The sequence below is a fragment of the Engraulis encrasicolus genome, chromosome 4 (assembly GCF_034702125.1).
Source record: "Engraulis encrasicolus isolate BLACKSEA-1 chromosome 4, IST_EnEncr_1.0, whole genome shotgun sequence".
Taxonomy (NCBI): Eukaryota; Metazoa; Chordata; class Actinopteri; order Clupeiformes; family Engraulidae; genus Engraulis; species Engraulis encrasicolus.
In genome coordinates, this window is record NC_085860.1 from 46,309,529 (window position 1) to 46,326,674 (window position 17,146).

Consider the following 17,146-nt stretch of genomic DNA (forward strand, 5'->3'; position numbering starts at 1 on the left):
ACAAAGTAGGTTGCTGTCAATGGTCATCTTGCAGAGGGGCTGAAATGACCTGAACACTATTGCTTACGTAAAATGTTGACTGATGGCTCACTGTCACGACACATTCACGAGTTAAACCACTAGCACAAAAGTTGGTGTCATGAAATCTCGGTCTGGTAATGGCTCATTGTCATCATGGGGAGTGTAGAGTGCGATGCAGTTTCAGCCGCTTTTCATGTTTATCTGGGCATATCTGTCGACGACGTAATCGACAGCATTTTCTGTGCGCACTGATAGAAAGTCCTGGGAGAGACAATTGGTGTATAATCTCATTTGGTCTGAGGGATGGGTGGAAGAGAAAGAGAGAAGGAGAGGGAGGGAGGGAGGGAGAGATTGCAGGGAAACGCCGTGGCGGGCGTGAGTAGGTGTTTGGAGAAAGACGGAGAGAGAGGGGGAGGGAAAGAGAGATGGAGGAGGGGGTTAGGGAGAAATTGCAGGCAGGCACAAGTAGGTGTTTTGGAAAGAGATAGAGAGTGAGAGAGAAAGACAGATACTGTAGAGTGAGACAACAGTGTGAATAGGTGGAAAGAGAGAGAGAGAGGGAGAGAGGAGAGAGAGGGAGGGAAGACGCGAGTTGGTGTTTGGAAAGAGAGAGGGAGGAGTAGAGAGGGCAAGATAAAGACGGAGGGAGGGAGGGAGGAAAGACGTGAGTAGGTGTTTGGCCAGAGAGACAGAGGGAACGACAAGCGGAGCGGAGGGGAGGGAGGGAAAGACGCAAGTAGGTGTTTGGACAGAGAGATGGAGGGAAGATGTACGTAAGTAGGTGTTTGGAAAGAGAGAGGGAGAGAGGGAGGTAGGGAGATAGAGGGAGGAGGGAAAGACGCGAGTAGGTGTTTGGAAAAGTTGCTCCATGGCAACCATGTCTGTACTGATGCTGCCGCCGCCGCCCCCGGCTGAGGGGTTGTGTGAGTGCTGCGTGTGTGTGTGTGTGTGTGTGTGTGTGTGTGTGTGTGTGTGTGTGTGTGTGTGTGTGTGTGTGTGTGTGTGTGTGTGTGTGTGTGTGTGTGTGTGTGTGTGTGTGTGTGTGTGTGTGTGTGTGTGTGTGCTGCCTGTGTGTGTGTGTGTGTGTGTGTGTGCTGCCTGTGTGTGTGTGTGTGTGTGTGTGTGTGTGTGTGTGTGTGTGTGTGTGTGTGTGTGTGTGTGTGTGTGTGTGTGTGCTGCCGCCCCCGGTTGAGGGGTTGTGCGAGTGCGTCGGCTCCTCTCTCTCTCCCTCACTCTCTCTTTCTCTCTGCACCTTCATTGCAGACCATACTGCTCCTGTCTTTCTATCCCTCTTTTTCTCCCCATCCCCCTTCTCTTTCTCTCTTTCTCCCTCTCTCTCCCTTCACTGCAGCCATATGGCTTCTCTCCTCTTTCTTTCTCATTCTGTATCTTCTCTTTCTCCATCTCTCTGTCTGTGTCTCTCCTTTTCTGTCTGCTCGCTTCTATCCATCTTTGTCTGTCATCTTAATTGCAGTTCATCTCTCTTTCCGTCTATTTTTCTCTTTCTCTCTCTTTCTCTTCTCATTTGCTGCAGTCCATTCTCTTTCTCCTGTTTTTTTTTCTCCCACTTCTCTCTCTCTCTCTATCTCTCTCTCTATCTATCTCTCTCTCGACCTCTTCAAAGTTCAAAGGTCAGCAGTATGGCAAAGCATGTACAAATGGACCCATACGTCCTCTGGAGAAAAGAAAAGGAAAAGTGTCAGTGTGGCATGTATTGTTACAGTGCACAGTCTGTGTGTGTGTGTGTGTGTGTGTGTGTGTGTGTGTGTGTGTGTGTGTGTGTGTGTGTGTGTGTGTGTGTGTGTGTGTGTGTGTGTGTGTGTGTGTGTGTGTGTCTGTGTCTGTGTCTGTGTCTGTCTGTGTCTGTGTGTCTGTGTCTGTGTGTCTGTCTGTCTGTCTGCGTACGTGTGTAAGTGTGGCACAGAATAACACAGTCTGAGCCCTGGAGACTAGTTTTCGAATACACCTTTTTCATTTTCAGGGAGCAAGCATGTTTGAAGCAGTGGCACAATAGCACAGGCAGCTGCTGCTATTTTTAGATAATCATTTTGAAAATCAAAGATGCTCTCCTTGTGGCTGTGGAAGACAATGCTCAGATTCAATGCAACCTGCTGCCCCCTGCTGGATGCATTTGTAGTGCAGGAGAAAAAAAAGCTTAACAAAAGCCAGCGGAGAACAAGAGTGTGTGATTTCCAATGACTTAAATTATATTTACGCAGGCTCTCTATTAGTTGATCTGTATTGAAATTCAAAAGTATTTCTGCAGCCATGGCTGTTTTGATTTGATCTAATCAAAATATAACATTAACACAATGGGGATTTACAGATCCAAGGATAACTAATGTTCAGAAATGTTCTGTTCATTTCCGCTGTAAGCTGAACTGCATCATACGCCATACGGTGCATGCGTACAGTATGTAGCCGTGGCAGCAAGGAAGACGGTTTCCACACACAGCTGCCACTAAACATAGCGCTCGGCGCTGCGGACAGTGCTGACATTTGCAGAGGTCACCGTTGGAGACTCTGGGCTCTGCAGCTGTTAATGTCACTGCCTCCATTACTTCTACATGGCTTGATCTGCAGCCCTGCGCTGGCCCTGCTCCATCACACCTACTGCTCGTCTCACGGAGCCTGAGCAGACATGACAGCAGTGGAGCGGGTGGTGGAGCCGAGCCCGGCGCGTGTATCGTGTGTGTGTCGTGTGTGTGTCGTGTGTGTGTGTGTGTGTGTGTGTGTGTGTGTGTGTGTGTGTGTGTGTGTGTGTGTGTGTGTGTGTGTGTGTGTGACAGCAGTGAAGCTGGTGTAGCTGAAGCATAATCCGGAGTGTGTCATATAGTCAGTGGGCAGTTGTAGATGGTGCTGGTGTGTGTGTGTGTGTGTGTGTGTGTGTGTGTGTGTGTGTGTGTGTGTGTGTGTGTGTGTGTGTGTGTGTGTGTGTGTGTGTGTGTGACCACATAAACAGTATATCCCTTATACATTGTCAGCGGTTGTCTGTCGGTCTGTTGGCTTTGACGGTACTTATACCGGATATACGTACCGTCAATGCCAACAGACCGACAGACAACCACTGACAATGTATAAGGGATATACTGTTTATGTGTAGGGCTGGGCGATATGGAAAAAAAACATACCACGATATGGATTACTTTAAATCACGATAACGATATATATCACGATATAGCACAATTACATACGTTTTCAGTTATTCTCTTTATTTGCTCTTTATTTTTTCATGTCGCAAAACAACCTTTCTTTAAAATGGATCTTTTTATTCTTATTTTTACGGCTGCATTAACTTATAGTGTGTATTGTGACAACATGAAATGTAATTAAATGATATTCAATCGTATGAAATTGATAAAAATTACTATCACGATATAAACGACATAGGAGGAAGGTCACGATATAAACTTTTATATCACCATAACGATATATATCGTCATATTGCCCAGCCCTATTTATGTGGTCACACACACACACACACACACACACACACACACACACACACACACACACACACACACACACACACACACACACACACACACACACACACACACACACACCTGCGGTAAAGTATGTAGTCAGTGTTTGTCTGAGGCTCTGTAGACACCCCACTTCATGTTTCAGACACTGTGTTTGGGACACCATAAAAACAATGAAATCTGTGCAAATCTGTACAGCACACACACTCTTACATTCTTCTCTACACTACTCTGCACTACTCAACTCTACGTACTTTAAACTACACATACTCTACTCTACTCTGCCCTGCTCTACTACTCTACTCTATACCTACTACTCTGCTCTACTCTATACTACTCTCTCCACTCGACTCTGCTGCAGTTATCCTCGTTCTTCTACAATGACAGCATGCTTATTATAATTAATGTCGTATCTCTATTTTGATTTAGACTTCTCTTCTCTCCTCTACTCTCCTATGCTCTCTCTTTTACATCACTCTACTCTATTACATTGCAGAGTTTTCCTCCTGTTCATCAATAATGAGTTTGTTAATTAATGTTAATGTTTATTAATGAGTATCTACACTACTCTACTGTATTCTATTCTGATGTAGAGTTCTCCCTGTTCTCCTACAACAACGGCATGGTGATGTCATCTTGTCGTGAGCTGGACAACAGCAACCGCAGTGCCCTATCAGCAGCTTCCGCCTTCGCCATCGCCACCGCGGGAGCCAATGAGGGCACGCCGACCAAGGAGAAGTACCGACGCATGTCATTGGCCAGCACAGGTACCAAATAACACACATGCACGCATATATGCGTGCACTTGCACACACACACAATCACACACGGCAACTTACTTTACCGCTTTTCTCGATTGTTTGCACACAATTTCTGAAATGTCTCGAATTCTCAAATCTATACACACAAATCCAAAAACTCAAACACAACCAGCAAAACCCCTCACTTCTCATCTCAAAACAAATTTCTCTCTTCTAAAAAGGCAATTTTATTGTCAAACAGATAACAATGTATGAAGTGGGTTGCTTTCAAATATCGTCGTTGTCAGGCACAAACCTCAAACCTTGAAATCTCCACAATTTAAAAAATGAATTATTTTGTATTCGTTATTTATTCATTATAAAATACAGAACTACTGGTCAGTCTCTGATAAATAATTTAATAACAAACTTTAATGTTGAAAGGATTATTCGTTTATAAAATAGTTATTTATGAATTAATAAGTTTTAAAAAATGAAAAATGGAGACATAAGGTTTCTGCCTGAGAGCAACAAATGTTTATTGGGTATTGTGATTGTTCTGGACTGGAGATGCTTCATGCTTCATAATGTCTCCAGGCTTCCCCACGGACCAGAGGAATGGAGACAAGGAATTCGTCATTCGCCGAGCTGCAACTAACAGAGTCTTGAATGTGCTGAGACACTGGGTGTCCAAACACGCACAGGTGAGGCCTGACACAGGAGGGCAGCAAGGCTGCAAGGCCTAGCCTGGGGATGTCTATGGTGCCTTATGCGCTTGTGTGCAATATTAAGTTATATATGCGATATGATATGCTTATATCCGATATTAAGGTTAGCACAGAAACCCTGTGCTGAAATGTTCAATGAAGTTTGGGATCCCAACCACAGAACTAGTAGGGAGGGCAAGATAAATGATTAGACAAACATAAACTTGGGGGTTTGTCAACCTGCCTCAAAGCATATGAGCATTTGTTCCCAACACGTGTTCGTATGGTAGCACCGGTAAGCCATGGATAGCACCAGTAAGACATGAAAATTGCTTTCAGTTGACTGGGGCAAAGGGAATGGGACGGGAGAGGGACAGACACAGACACAGAGATAAAGAGAGAAATAGCAGAGTTTGGATATTTGGATAATGAAAGTGAGTGGAAATATACAGCACATTTTGTGAGGTCTAATGCCTCGTTTGACTTTTGAAAGTCAGCCCATTGGTTTGCCCCCCAATTTTAATCTGTACAGGATATACGTATCAACCATTATCAAGCTTTTAAGCTTTTCAAGCTTTTTTTTTAGCTTTTAAGCATTTCTGGTCCAAAAATGATTGTGCCATGCTCCATTCAAAGCCCTATACGTTTTTTCCATTCCACTCTGCACTGTAGGCACCAACAATTCTTAATCTGTATAATGCTCCAATTTCAAGGATACCAAAAGCTTTTTCTTAAATATTTCTTAAATACTGCCACCTTTGACCCTTTTTAGGCTACTTCACTTGAACAATGAGCATGCAGTAGACTATTTTAGCCTATGTGACCCCCATGTGATCTTGACCTTTGACCCTGAAGACCTAGATTGGTCTTGCAACATATCTGAGAACGTATAATGACTAAATACGTACATCAAGTTTCATGATAATATTTCAATTGGCTGAGGAGATATCAACCAATATCAATATGTGTGCGTTTTTTTCCCCTAAAAATGATTGTACCATGCTCCATTTAAAGCCCCTGTAAAAACAAAATCTGTAACAATTTGTGCTGTAGGCACCAGAAATTCTTGATCTACAGACGATTACAAATCAAATGATACCAAATATGCTTTCCCTTTTATTTACTTCCACCTTTGACCCTTTTTTAGGCTAATTCGCTCAGACTACTATGACATTACAAAGATTTATTACTAACACGTTAACAACTAGTTCATAAGTGCGCTATCTGAAATTAGAATTCAGTAGCCTATGTATGCATACATCTTAGTTCTCGCTACAGAACGGGCTTCTAGTGATCGTCCGCGCGGCGAACCTATCGTGAAAGTGCTTTAAGGGGTCGCTGGACCTCCACTGCACTCGAGAAATCATGAAAGTGCTTTACAGGGTTGCTGGACCTCCACTGCACTCGAGGAACATGAGTTAAAAGCGAATCACGAAAATAGCGCATTGGGCAAGGTCGCTGGCCATGGTGCTGAAATTACTGCCAAGCCTGAATCCTGATTATGATTAAAAGCCGATGCATGGGCTCGGGAGTATGGGGCTCCAACTGAGAGCTCGGACAATACCTGCGCCCGCGAGTATTTGTGAGCTCTGAGCGGACACCCCCTGGCCGGTTATTGGGAGAGCGAACGGAACCGAGGAGGTGTGAGGGCGGAATCCTGGATAAAACTATCAAGAAGATGAAGATAGGGGGCGATTGGGGCGGATGGAGGGTACGAGCGAGAAAGCGAGTTTCTGACTAGGAGCAGGTGAGTGGGGAATTAATACAGTGTTGCTAATTGAAGGGAATGAGATTCAGGTGGGTAGGTAGGCGTGCCTGTACTAGCACGCAAGAAATGGACGAATGACAGACGAGCAGGGAATAATTTAGACCTGTCAAATTTCATTACACTTCTCCCGAGCTTTCGTTTCATAAACAGAACGTGCATTTATTGCCATTCTTGGTACATGTGTAAATGACAACAAAATCTCTTCTCTTCTCTTCTCTTCTCTTCTCTTCTCTTCTCTTCTCTTCTCTCCTCTCCTCTCCTCTTCTCTTCTCTTCTCTTCTCTCCTCTCCTCTCCTCTCCTCTTCTTTTCTCTTCTCTTCTCTTCTCTCCTCTTCTCTGGTCTTTTATTCTCTTCTCTTCTCTTCTCTTCTCTTCTCTTCTCTTCTCTTCTCTTCTCCTCTCTTCTCTTCTCTTCTCTTCTCTTCTCTTCTCTTCTCTTCTCTTCTCCTCTCTTCTCTCCTCTCCTCTTCTCTTCTCTTCTCTTCCCTCTCTCCTCTTCTCTTCTCTTCTCTTCTCTTCTCTTCTCTTCTCTTCTATTCTTTCATCTCCTCTCCTCTTCTCATCCCTTCCTCTCCTCTTCTATTCTTTCCTCTCCTCTTCTCTTCTCTCCTCTTTTCCTCTCTTCTCTTCTCTTCTCTTCTCTTCTCTCCTCTCCTCTCCTCTCCTCTCCTCTTCTCTTCTCCTCTCTTCTCTTCTCTTCTCTTCTCTCCTCTCCTCTTCTCTCCTCTTCTCATCTCTTCTCTTCTCTTCTCTTCTCTCCTCTCCTCTCCTCTTCTCTTCTCTTCTCTTCTCTCCCCTCCTCTCCTCTCCTCTTCTCTTCTCTTCTCTTCTCTTCTCTTCTCTTCTCTTCTCTCTTCTCTTCTCTTCTCTTCTCTCCTCTCCTCTCCTCTCCTCTCCTCTCTTCTCCTCTTCTCCTCTTCTCTCCTCTTCTCCTCTTCTCTTCTCTTCTCTTCTCTTCTCTTCTCTTCTCTTCTCTTCTCTTCTCTTCTCTTCTCTTCTCTTCTTTTCTCTTCTCTTACCCTCTCCTCTCCTCTTCTCTCCTCTCCTCTTCTCTTCTCTTATCTTATCTTCTCTTCTCTTCTCTTACCCTCTCCTCTTCTCTCCTCTCCTCTTCTCTTCTCTTCTCTTCTCTTCTCTTCTCTTCTCTTCTCTTCTCTTCTCTCCTCTCCTCTTCTCTTCTCTTCTCTTCTCTCCTCTCCTCTTCTCTTCTCTTCTCTTCTCTTCTCTTATCTTATCTTATCTTCTCTTCTCTTCTCTTCTCTCTTCTCCTCTCCTCTCCTCTTCTCTTCTCTTCTCTTCTCTTCTCTTCTCTTCTCTTCTCTTCTCTTCTCTTCTCTTCTCTTCTCTTCTCTTCTCTCCTCTTCTCCTCTCTTCTCTTCTCTTCTCCTCTCTTTTTTCCTCTCCTGCAGGACTTTGAGAGCAACACTGAGTTGAAGATGAAGGTGATCAGCTTCCTGGAGGAGGTCATGCACGATCCAGAGCTGCTCACACAGGAGAGGAAGGCTGCTGCCAACATCATCAGGTACTGTAGTGTGTGTGTGTGTGTGTGTGTGTGTGTGTGTGTGTGTGTGTGTGTGTGTGTGTGTGTGTGTGTGTGTGTGTGTGTGTGCGTGTGTGTGCGTGTGTGTGTTTGTTTGTGTGTGTGTGTGTGCGTGTGTTCGTGTGTGTGTGCGTGTGTGTGTGTGTGTGTGTGTGTGTGTGTGTGTGTGTGTGTGCATGTGTGTGTGTCAGTGAAGCTTGTGGAGCATAACTAAAATACTTGTGTTTACTGTAAGGCAGATCCATCTTTATATTTGTTTTTGCTTTTCCTCCACAGGACCCTGACACAAGAGGATCCTGGTGACAGCCAGATCACCCTTGAAGAGATCATTCAGATGGTCAGTATCAGAGGATTTATTCGCATGGGCAGTTAAGGGGTAATACATTGTGGTGCTGGTAGAGACGGTCTATTGAGTATTGTTAGAACTAAGAAAATCTTTGGTGCTAGTTCGTTTCATTTAACACATGTTACGGGACAATAAGCAAATGATTTATCTACATGTATAAAAGATGACATGGTACAAACTGGTAGCCCTATAGAGTATGAGAGTTGTGTGCGTGAACCCTTTGTGTCTTTCTTCCACAGGCAGCAGAGGGAGGGAAGGCAGAGGCCTTTGAGTGTCACTCTGCGCTAGAGATCGCAGAGCAGCTCACCCTGTTGGATCACCTAGTCTTCAAGGTCATCCCCTACGAGTGAGTACCGACCCAGAGAACACTTTAGACAGGTCATCAGCTGGGAAAATTAGGCCTTTCGTCCTACCGCACTTTTCTCTGTGGATTACTGATCAGAAGCCCTATTGGAAGAAATTAAAACATGGGGCCACGTCAATTTTTGCTCAGAATTCAATATGGCCGCCATTTTCCAAAATGACTTGTTTTCATGCATTATTACATTGTACTATAAGGTGATATTCATGAACGATTAACTACTTTCAGCACTATTCTGTCATATTTCCTTACATACATGTAAACTAAAACAAATGAAAATAAAGTTGGCCACCTTGTAATAAGGAAGGAAGGAAAGTGCTAAAAATAATGATTGAAATGCACATACAGAGTCTATGGCTGCAAAAATTAGGCCTATTGTCCTGTCAGGGTTTTCACAGTGGATTACAGACCAGAAGGCCTATTGAAAAAGATTCACCAGCTGGTTGCCATCTCAAATGTGCTCCAAAATTCAAAATGCTCTCTGTTTTTCAGAATGACAGACTTTCACACATTTTTCTCAATACTGTAAAGGACATAATTATCAATAAAGATTACCTATTTTTCAGTTAAATTCTGTCTCTATTCTCTACTCTGTTCTATCTCCTATCTACAGACGTGAGCACAAAGGTTGGCAACAGAAAGATGTAAATTTCCAATAGACAATATCCTAAGGATCAGGGTGCGATTTGTCGGAAAACCAGAAGGGGGGGATATGTTTCAGATTGTAAGCAATATCAATGGAATTACATTGAACAGTGATAAAATCATGTAGAAAAAGTGGCTGTATAAAGACCAGAAGGGGGACAATCCCCCCCGTCCCCCCCTACAAATCGCACCCTGCTAAGGATTGTTGTCAGAAAATTATTGAATTACACATACACAGTTGACTGCTGAAAAAAGGCTATTGATCTGCCAAACTTTTCACATTAGATTTCTGACCAAAAGTTTTTCAGGCCTACATTTTTTTTGCATAAAGCAAGGGTGAGTGTGCGTGTGTGTGTGTGTGTGCGCGCGTATCCCCCGCTCATCTTTCCCCTGCTCTACAGTGTCTTTCCCCCACACACTATTCTGCCCCCCAACCCCCTCACTCATCCTTCCCATGCTACTCTGCCCCTCCACCCCTCACTCACCCCCCACTATTCTGCCCCCCACGCTCAACCCCCCTGACTCATTCTCCCCCCCCCCCCCACAAAATACTCGGCCACCCCCCACCCCCCATCCAATGTGCAAAGTTTGGCAGGTCAACCCCCCCCCCCTGACTCAACTTACCCCCCCCCCCCCCCCCCCCCCCCCCCCCCCCCCCCCCCCCCCCCCCCCCACACACATTATTCTGCCCCCCCGAACCCCCCACACACTATTCTGCCCCCCCCACCTCCTAATTCAACCCCGACTCATTCCCCCCCAACCCCACTCTGGCCCCCTACCCCCGCTCGGTCTACTGTGTCTATGCCAGTGTCTAAGCGCGCACACACACACACACACACACACACACACACACACACACACACACACACACAGACACACACACACACAGTTTAGCAGGACAATATGCGTATTTTCAGCAGTCCACTGTGTTTGTGAAATTCAATCATTTGACAACATTCCTTTGGATATTTCAAAGTGGGAAGATACAGGGGGTGGACAAAATAACTGAGACACCTATCATTTTAGTGTTGGAAGTTTAATGGCTCAAGTGGACCAGCCTGTTGGCCAATCTTCATTAATGGCACATTGCACCAGTAAAGTGAAGTGTGAAGGTTCAATTAGCAGGGTAAGAGCACAGTTTTGCTAAAAATTGTGCAATGCACACTGCATTATGGGCGACATGTTAGAGTTCAAAAACGAGAAATTCTGTGTAACTGTTGCATCTTTGACCCAGACAGCAAGTCTTTGTGATGTATCAAGAGCCACAGTATCCAAGGTAATGTCTGCATACATACCACCAAGAAGGATGAACCACATCCAACAGGATTAACTGTGGATGCAAGGGGAACTAAATGACATTAAAATGACAGGTGTCTCAGTTAGTTTGTCCACCCCCTGTATATATATATTCATGCCTTTTTCTAGACAACCTTTATACTCACGTCTGTAAGGAGATAGGACAATTTAACTGAAAAATAGGTCATCTTTATTGGTAATTATGGCCTTACAGTATTGAGAAAAATGTGTGAAAGTCTGCCATTCTGAAAAACAGAGAACATTTTGAATTTTGGAGCACATAGATGGCCCCAAGTTTTAATCTTTTTCAATAGGCCTTCTGGTCTGTAATCCACTGTGAAAACCCTGACAGGACAATAGGCCTAATTTTCGCAGCCATAGACTCTGTATGTGCATTTCAATCATTATTTTCAGCACTTTTCTTTGGATAATGCAAGGTGGCCAACTTTATTTTCATTTCTTTTAGTTTGTAAACATGTATGTAAGGAAATAGGACAGAATAGTGCTGAAAGTAGTTCATCGTTCATGAATATCACCTTATAGTACAATGTAATAATGCATGAAAACAAGTCATTTTGGAAAATGGCGGCCATATTGAATTCTGAGCAAAAATTGACGTGGCCCCATGTTTTAATTTATTCCAATAGGGCTTCTGATCAGTAATCCACAGAGAAAAGTGCGGTAGGACGAAAGGCCTAATTTTCCCAGCTGATGACCTGTCTACTTCGAAGAGCTGAACAATTCACGTTTCCCAATTGGCGTGGTTGACCCGCCTCCCTTGGTTTGCTACTAGTCGAGGCCAGAAAAGGCTGTGCCGAAGTTTAAACCAAACATTTTCTTAGTCCCAAGTGTGTAGAGTGTGGCCTGAATAGAGAACACAGTGGTCTGTCACTTTATGCACCTGTAATAATACGTAAAATAGCTAGAACATGAAGTTGATGCAGTTATACCAGAGATTCTTCAAGAATATAGAAATATGCCAATGTAATAGGTTGCTTTGGGCACCTAACATGACCAGGTTCCGGTCTGCCTAAAGGGGCGTGTCATAATAGTCCTAGAATGAATAGAACAGTTCTTAGGTCTGCTTAGGGCTGTCTAAAGGGGGATTCCCCCCCCTCCCCCTTGCAATAATAGAACCCGGAAACAATGGACCAACGGAACCTCTCTCTCTCTACTCTCTCTGGTTATACGCTCTTGATGTGTTATAGAAGTTCAGTGGAGCATTCCACTTCAGTGTACTCTGATTTAAAATGGACAAGACCCTATAAGGCCCCTTTTCTCAATAGGTAACCAATTCTGGGACCCCTCTCTCTCTGGGTCCTGGACAACTGACCCCTTCTCCATCCATTATAGGTTATGTGTGAGTCTGTGAGTCTGTTTGCCAACCATGTTATTGTATCTGGCAGAGAGTTCTTTGGCCAAGGCTGGATGAAGAATGACAAAAACGAGAAGACACCTTACATCATGAAAACTACAAAACATTTCAACGACGTGAGTTAAGCCATGGTCATACACGTGCATATTCATACTCAGCACAGTTTCATTGGCAAGTTAACTCGACGATTTTACCTCAATAAGTACATCTCTCTCTCTCTCTCTCTCTCTCTCTCTCTCTCTCTCTCTCTCTCTCTCTCTCTCTCTCTCCAATAGATAAGCAACTTGATCGCGACAGAGATCCTGCGTTGTGACGACGTGATCACACGCGTGGCGGTGATGGAGAAGTGGGTGGCGGTGGCCGACATCTGCCGCTGTCTCCATAACTACAACGCCGTCCTGGAGATCACCTCCGCACTCAATCGCAGCTCCGTCTTCAGGCTGAAAAAGACCTGGCTCAAGGTCTCCAAACAGGTACAGAGATACAGCACATTTCTATGTATATGCATACTCTGTATACAGTGCACAGCAAGAATCAGTATACACCTTTCGAAAAGTAACTCGTATAACTTATAACAATATATCAATAAGCATACAAGTTTTTTCCAAAATGTGCACAGAGTAAGTTATGCCTGTCCCGTTCCTGTAGACTAAAGCCGTGATAGACAAGCTCCAGAAGCTGGTTTCATCTGAGGGACGCTTCAAAAACCTGCGGGAGGCTCTGAAGAAGTAAGTCATTAATTCATGACTGAGTAAACCAGAAATCATGGAATGCTTCCTAATTGTGTGCTAATTGTGTGCTAATTGTGTGTGTGTGTGTGTGTGTGTGTGTGTGTGTGTGTGTGTGTGTGTGTGTGTGTGTGTGTGTGTGTGTGTGTGTGTGTGTTTGTGTGTGTGTGTGTGTTTGTTTGTGTGTGTGTGTGCGCACAGTACCTTGAATTTGAATATACTTCAGTATACTGTCCTTGGCAAGCTAGACCTTGTTCACAGGGCCGGATTAAAGTGGCCTGGGGCCCCTAAGCTACAAGTTGCTGTGGGGGCCCAATAGAAGGCAAATTTTGTGACAAATGTACATACACCGTGTAATACGTGGTACAAGCAAGGATATAAGGATAACAAGTCTACCAACTGTACTCAACACGAGAGACAATTTTTTTTCAATATTGCATCTTGTCACAATTCAGCATTTTTTTCACTTTTGTCCAGTCAGGGGCCCACTGGCAGGTGGGGGCCTCTAGGCTGCAGCCATATGTAGCCTGTGCGTTAATCCGGCCCTGCTTGTCCATAGTCAAAGTGTACTGTCCTATAAGTGCACCTTGGTGGTGCAGGTGTCTTGCTGTTATTTCCATAACGCTGCATAATAAGTTCTGCATAATGACTTCCTGTGTCATTCGCCAACAGCTGTGACCCTCCGTGCGTGCCATATTTGGGCATGTACCTGGCTGACCTAGCCTTCATTGAGGAGGGCACCCCCAACTACACAGAGGACAACCTTGTTAACTTCTCCAAGATGAGAATGGTAAGGAGGACGGATGGGGAGGACAATGCATGGCGATGTCCACATACCAGTTACACTACATGACAATGCACTGCAGAGTCCATTTACAAGTTACACTATATGACAATACACTGCAGAGTCCATTTACAAGTTACACTATATGTCAATGTGCTTCAGTGTCCATTTGCAAGTTACCCTATATGTCAATGTGATTCAGTGTCCATTTACAAGTTAAACTATATGACAATGAGCTGTGGTGTGTTTAACAGTTATATGAATGAACAGGATGCTGGTGGTGTCACTGTATATCATCTTAAAGGTCTGTCTGTTTACATTTGCAGATCTCGCATATCATCAGAGAGATTCGGCAGTTCCAGCAAACAGCCTACAAAATTGATCATCAGCCAAAGGTAATGCCTTTTTCTTCTTTCTGACGAAATTTTCAAGACAAACTCATTGCAAAAGATATTTTAAAAGAGAAGTTGTGAGCACACTGCTGAGTCAGCATGAAGTCAAAAAGCGATTTTAAGTTGATTTAAGGAAGTGAGAGATTCAGATAGTCCCTCGGTATGATACTTTTAAAGCCCTTAACTCTTAACATTTTATACCGAATGTGTCATTAAAGGAACTGAAGAATTGATTCTAATTGCCATTAATAATGCTAAATAGTGAGATGATTATAACAATTCGCAACATCAATGTCAATGTCAAAACAATATCATCATGTCTTCTTCCAAATAATGATAATGATCATGTGTGGGGCAGCCATGGCCTAATGGTTAGGCAGGTGGTCTTAAGACCAGAGGGTTGCAGGTTCATATCCCACCCTTCTGACACCTCCATCCATAGCTGAAGTGCCCTTGAGCAAGGCACCTAACCCCACACTGCTCCAATGCCTGTAACCAATACCCTGAAAAATAATAAATGCATAATAAGTTTTAAATGCTGGGGGCTAACATGCATCTGTCACAATGTTTTTTTTTAATCCACATGCTGTGTTTATACGTAAATGGATAAAACAATGTCCATGTTTAAAAATGTCCACATAACAGTGTTTAAAGCCAACTTGACTTCACTTGATTAGTAACTTAGCATCACCTATGTCTTGTCTGTCAGGCGTGCCAGTATCTGCTGGACATCAGCTGTGTGCTGGATGAGGAGAGCCTGTACGACGCGTCTCTCAGGATCGAGCCCAAGGTGCCCAACTGAGACCAGACCGGACCAGACCAGAGCAGACCACGCTTCTTCTTCACTCACTGCACGCACCGCAAACAGAACAGTGTACAGAAAACTATATCATATACGTATACAATAACTTGTGTTAGGTAATGTACTACATATTAACTCTTGTATGTGTCCTTGTTTTAGAAGATGTGGGGGAGGTGCGGGAGGGGAGGGGTATCCAGATGTTAGCAGTTTGAGTATGGAAGCTCCTCTCACCTGTTTCATCTGTTGGTGAAGATGTGTTATGCCTTTCTCTCTCTCCCTCCCCCCGCCTGTCTTGGCAAAAAAAAAAAAAAAAACTTTGAACGAAAACAAAGCCTCCTTGGTAGGGGTAAAATGAAACACAGCAAAAAGACAAATTCTAGGTTTTACAAGAGTGGCAGGCAGTTGCTATTTTAGAATTTAGGATGGTCGTGTTCAAAAGGTACTGTACCACTCTATTGCAACTCCAACTGATTGATCTCCACCTTTACCTGAAGGGAATGTTTGCACTTCCTGCATGGTCGTACGAGCGGACTGCACAGCCCGCCTGCAGAGCAGAAGTCTACTGTACCCGTCGTGTGTATACTATGTGCATCCTATGTAGCAATGCTATGATTTGATGAACTTGTCCATAGCACAAAGAGAAACCAATGGAACAATCATTCTACAGCCAACAAGAAAGACTTCAAACAAGCCTTTAAACTAACACAACTTTCTTTGCTTTGTTTTGTACAGTACAAAAAAAAGGTTGTCCCTTCAAATCACTTTCCAACCTGGGAAGTGTACAGCTGACAGGAGCTGTGAAAACATTTAGCCCGAGTTTCCTAGAAGCATGCCGTCTCTTAATGTGAACAATGTAAAACTCCGATACTGATGTCCAGATCCCCATCCAATGCCCTACCGTCTGAGATTATAGTATAGTCTGTCTGAAGGGGACAGCTGTTGGGAAGTGACGTTGCATGAGATATACTTTATCACCCTACGCTCACCAAAGGGAGGAAAATATGCTGCAGAAAATAGACGTGTCTTCAGACACCTTTTTGTGATTAACTATTGAGATTAGTCGTAAAATTGGGTTTCACCATTGGTTTTGCTCACTTTCTTTCATGCCCTATGAAAAAAAAGATAAATTCAGAAAATGCGTTATGTAAACACGCTCAATTGCAGAGTGATTGTTTTTTGGCCAAACTGTATCGCTCCATAACAAAGTTATATAGCTATTGTAAAAAAAAGACAATCTTTGTCCTTGCTGTTCCAGTGACTGTGGAACGTGACTCTATATCCCTTTGTAAAATGCATTGTCGTTTAAGAGTATGAACAAAACTAAGGGAATGAACTGTTTTCGCCTGCAGCAAAACACAAAGGGTATTTTTGTAGACTTAGAACAAAGGGAACAGAATTCTGCATCCTGACCAGAAAATGACAAAAAAAAAGTATTTTGTACAAATGCTGTCATCACCAAACGAAGATGTATTCTGTATATTTTGTACATGTAGCCCTACATATTTCTTATTGTGCCCCCATGTAAAGCACACCTCTTTAAAACGTATCCTAAGCTTACACACTCAAATGCTATATGATTTGTGATTTTCAACCATGAGCTAGAGGTATAGACGACAACTTCAAAGTGTTTTTGCATATACTGTAATCCTGTCTATAATCATTCTCTTAGCAGGACTATAGTAATGTAGTGCTTATTCTGTGAATATCTGTATGTATTTTTACAATGTACAGTCTAGAAACACCAACAACGCTCACGTGGCAGGCATGCAAACACTGTACCAGCCAGAATCTTTGAAATGACACAATATAGAGATATAATCTATACATACTGTATACACATCTACGTGCACATACTCTTATAAATGATATATAAACAACATACAAACAAACGTTTTGCTGTTAGCAATACCCAGTGGTATGAGAATTATCTTTCAACCCTTAAGTTTATTTCCACGGCTTGAGAAACTATTTCCAGTTTTGTAAGAAAAAACATATTTAAAAATAACTATTGTATGTTTCCTTATTACCTCTTGCTAATAAATCTATTCTATCTCAGGGGGATTTTGTCTGCTTGTGCCTGTTTCCTTTCATATGAATTGCATGCAGAAAATGTGGAAGTGAAAGGATACAGGGAAAATCCAAATGCATGGATGGAC

General features: G+C 43.4%; 1 protein-coding gene across 1 annotated transcript in view; it reads left to right on the forward strand.

Moving 5' to 3' along the window:
• The window catches only part of rasgrf1 (Ras protein specific guanine nucleotide releasing factor 1), a 92,103-nt gene extending 75,052 nt beyond the window's left edge, over window positions 1-17,051 (forward strand). The window contains exons 18-28 of the mRNA XM_063197512.1: window positions 4,100-4,273; window positions 4,844-4,950; window positions 8,131-8,243; window positions 8,538-8,598; window positions 8,847-8,953; window positions 12,316-12,400; window positions 12,560-12,757; window positions 12,933-13,012; window positions 13,685-13,802; window positions 14,123-14,191; window positions 14,898-17,051. Coding sequence (XP_063053582.1) covers window positions 4,100-4,273; window positions 4,844-4,950; window positions 8,131-8,243; window positions 8,538-8,598; window positions 8,847-8,953; window positions 12,316-12,400; window positions 12,560-12,757; window positions 12,933-13,012; window positions 13,685-13,802; window positions 14,123-14,191; window positions 14,898-14,990 — 1,205 coding nt within the window. The 3' untranslated portion in view covers window positions 14,991-17,051. The remainder of the gene's footprint in view (window positions 1-4,099; window positions 4,274-4,843; window positions 4,951-8,130; window positions 8,244-8,537; window positions 8,599-8,846; window positions 8,954-12,315; window positions 12,401-12,559; window positions 12,758-12,932; window positions 13,013-13,684; window positions 13,803-14,122; window positions 14,192-14,897) is intronic.
• Window positions 17,052-17,146: the final 95 nt, after the last annotated feature.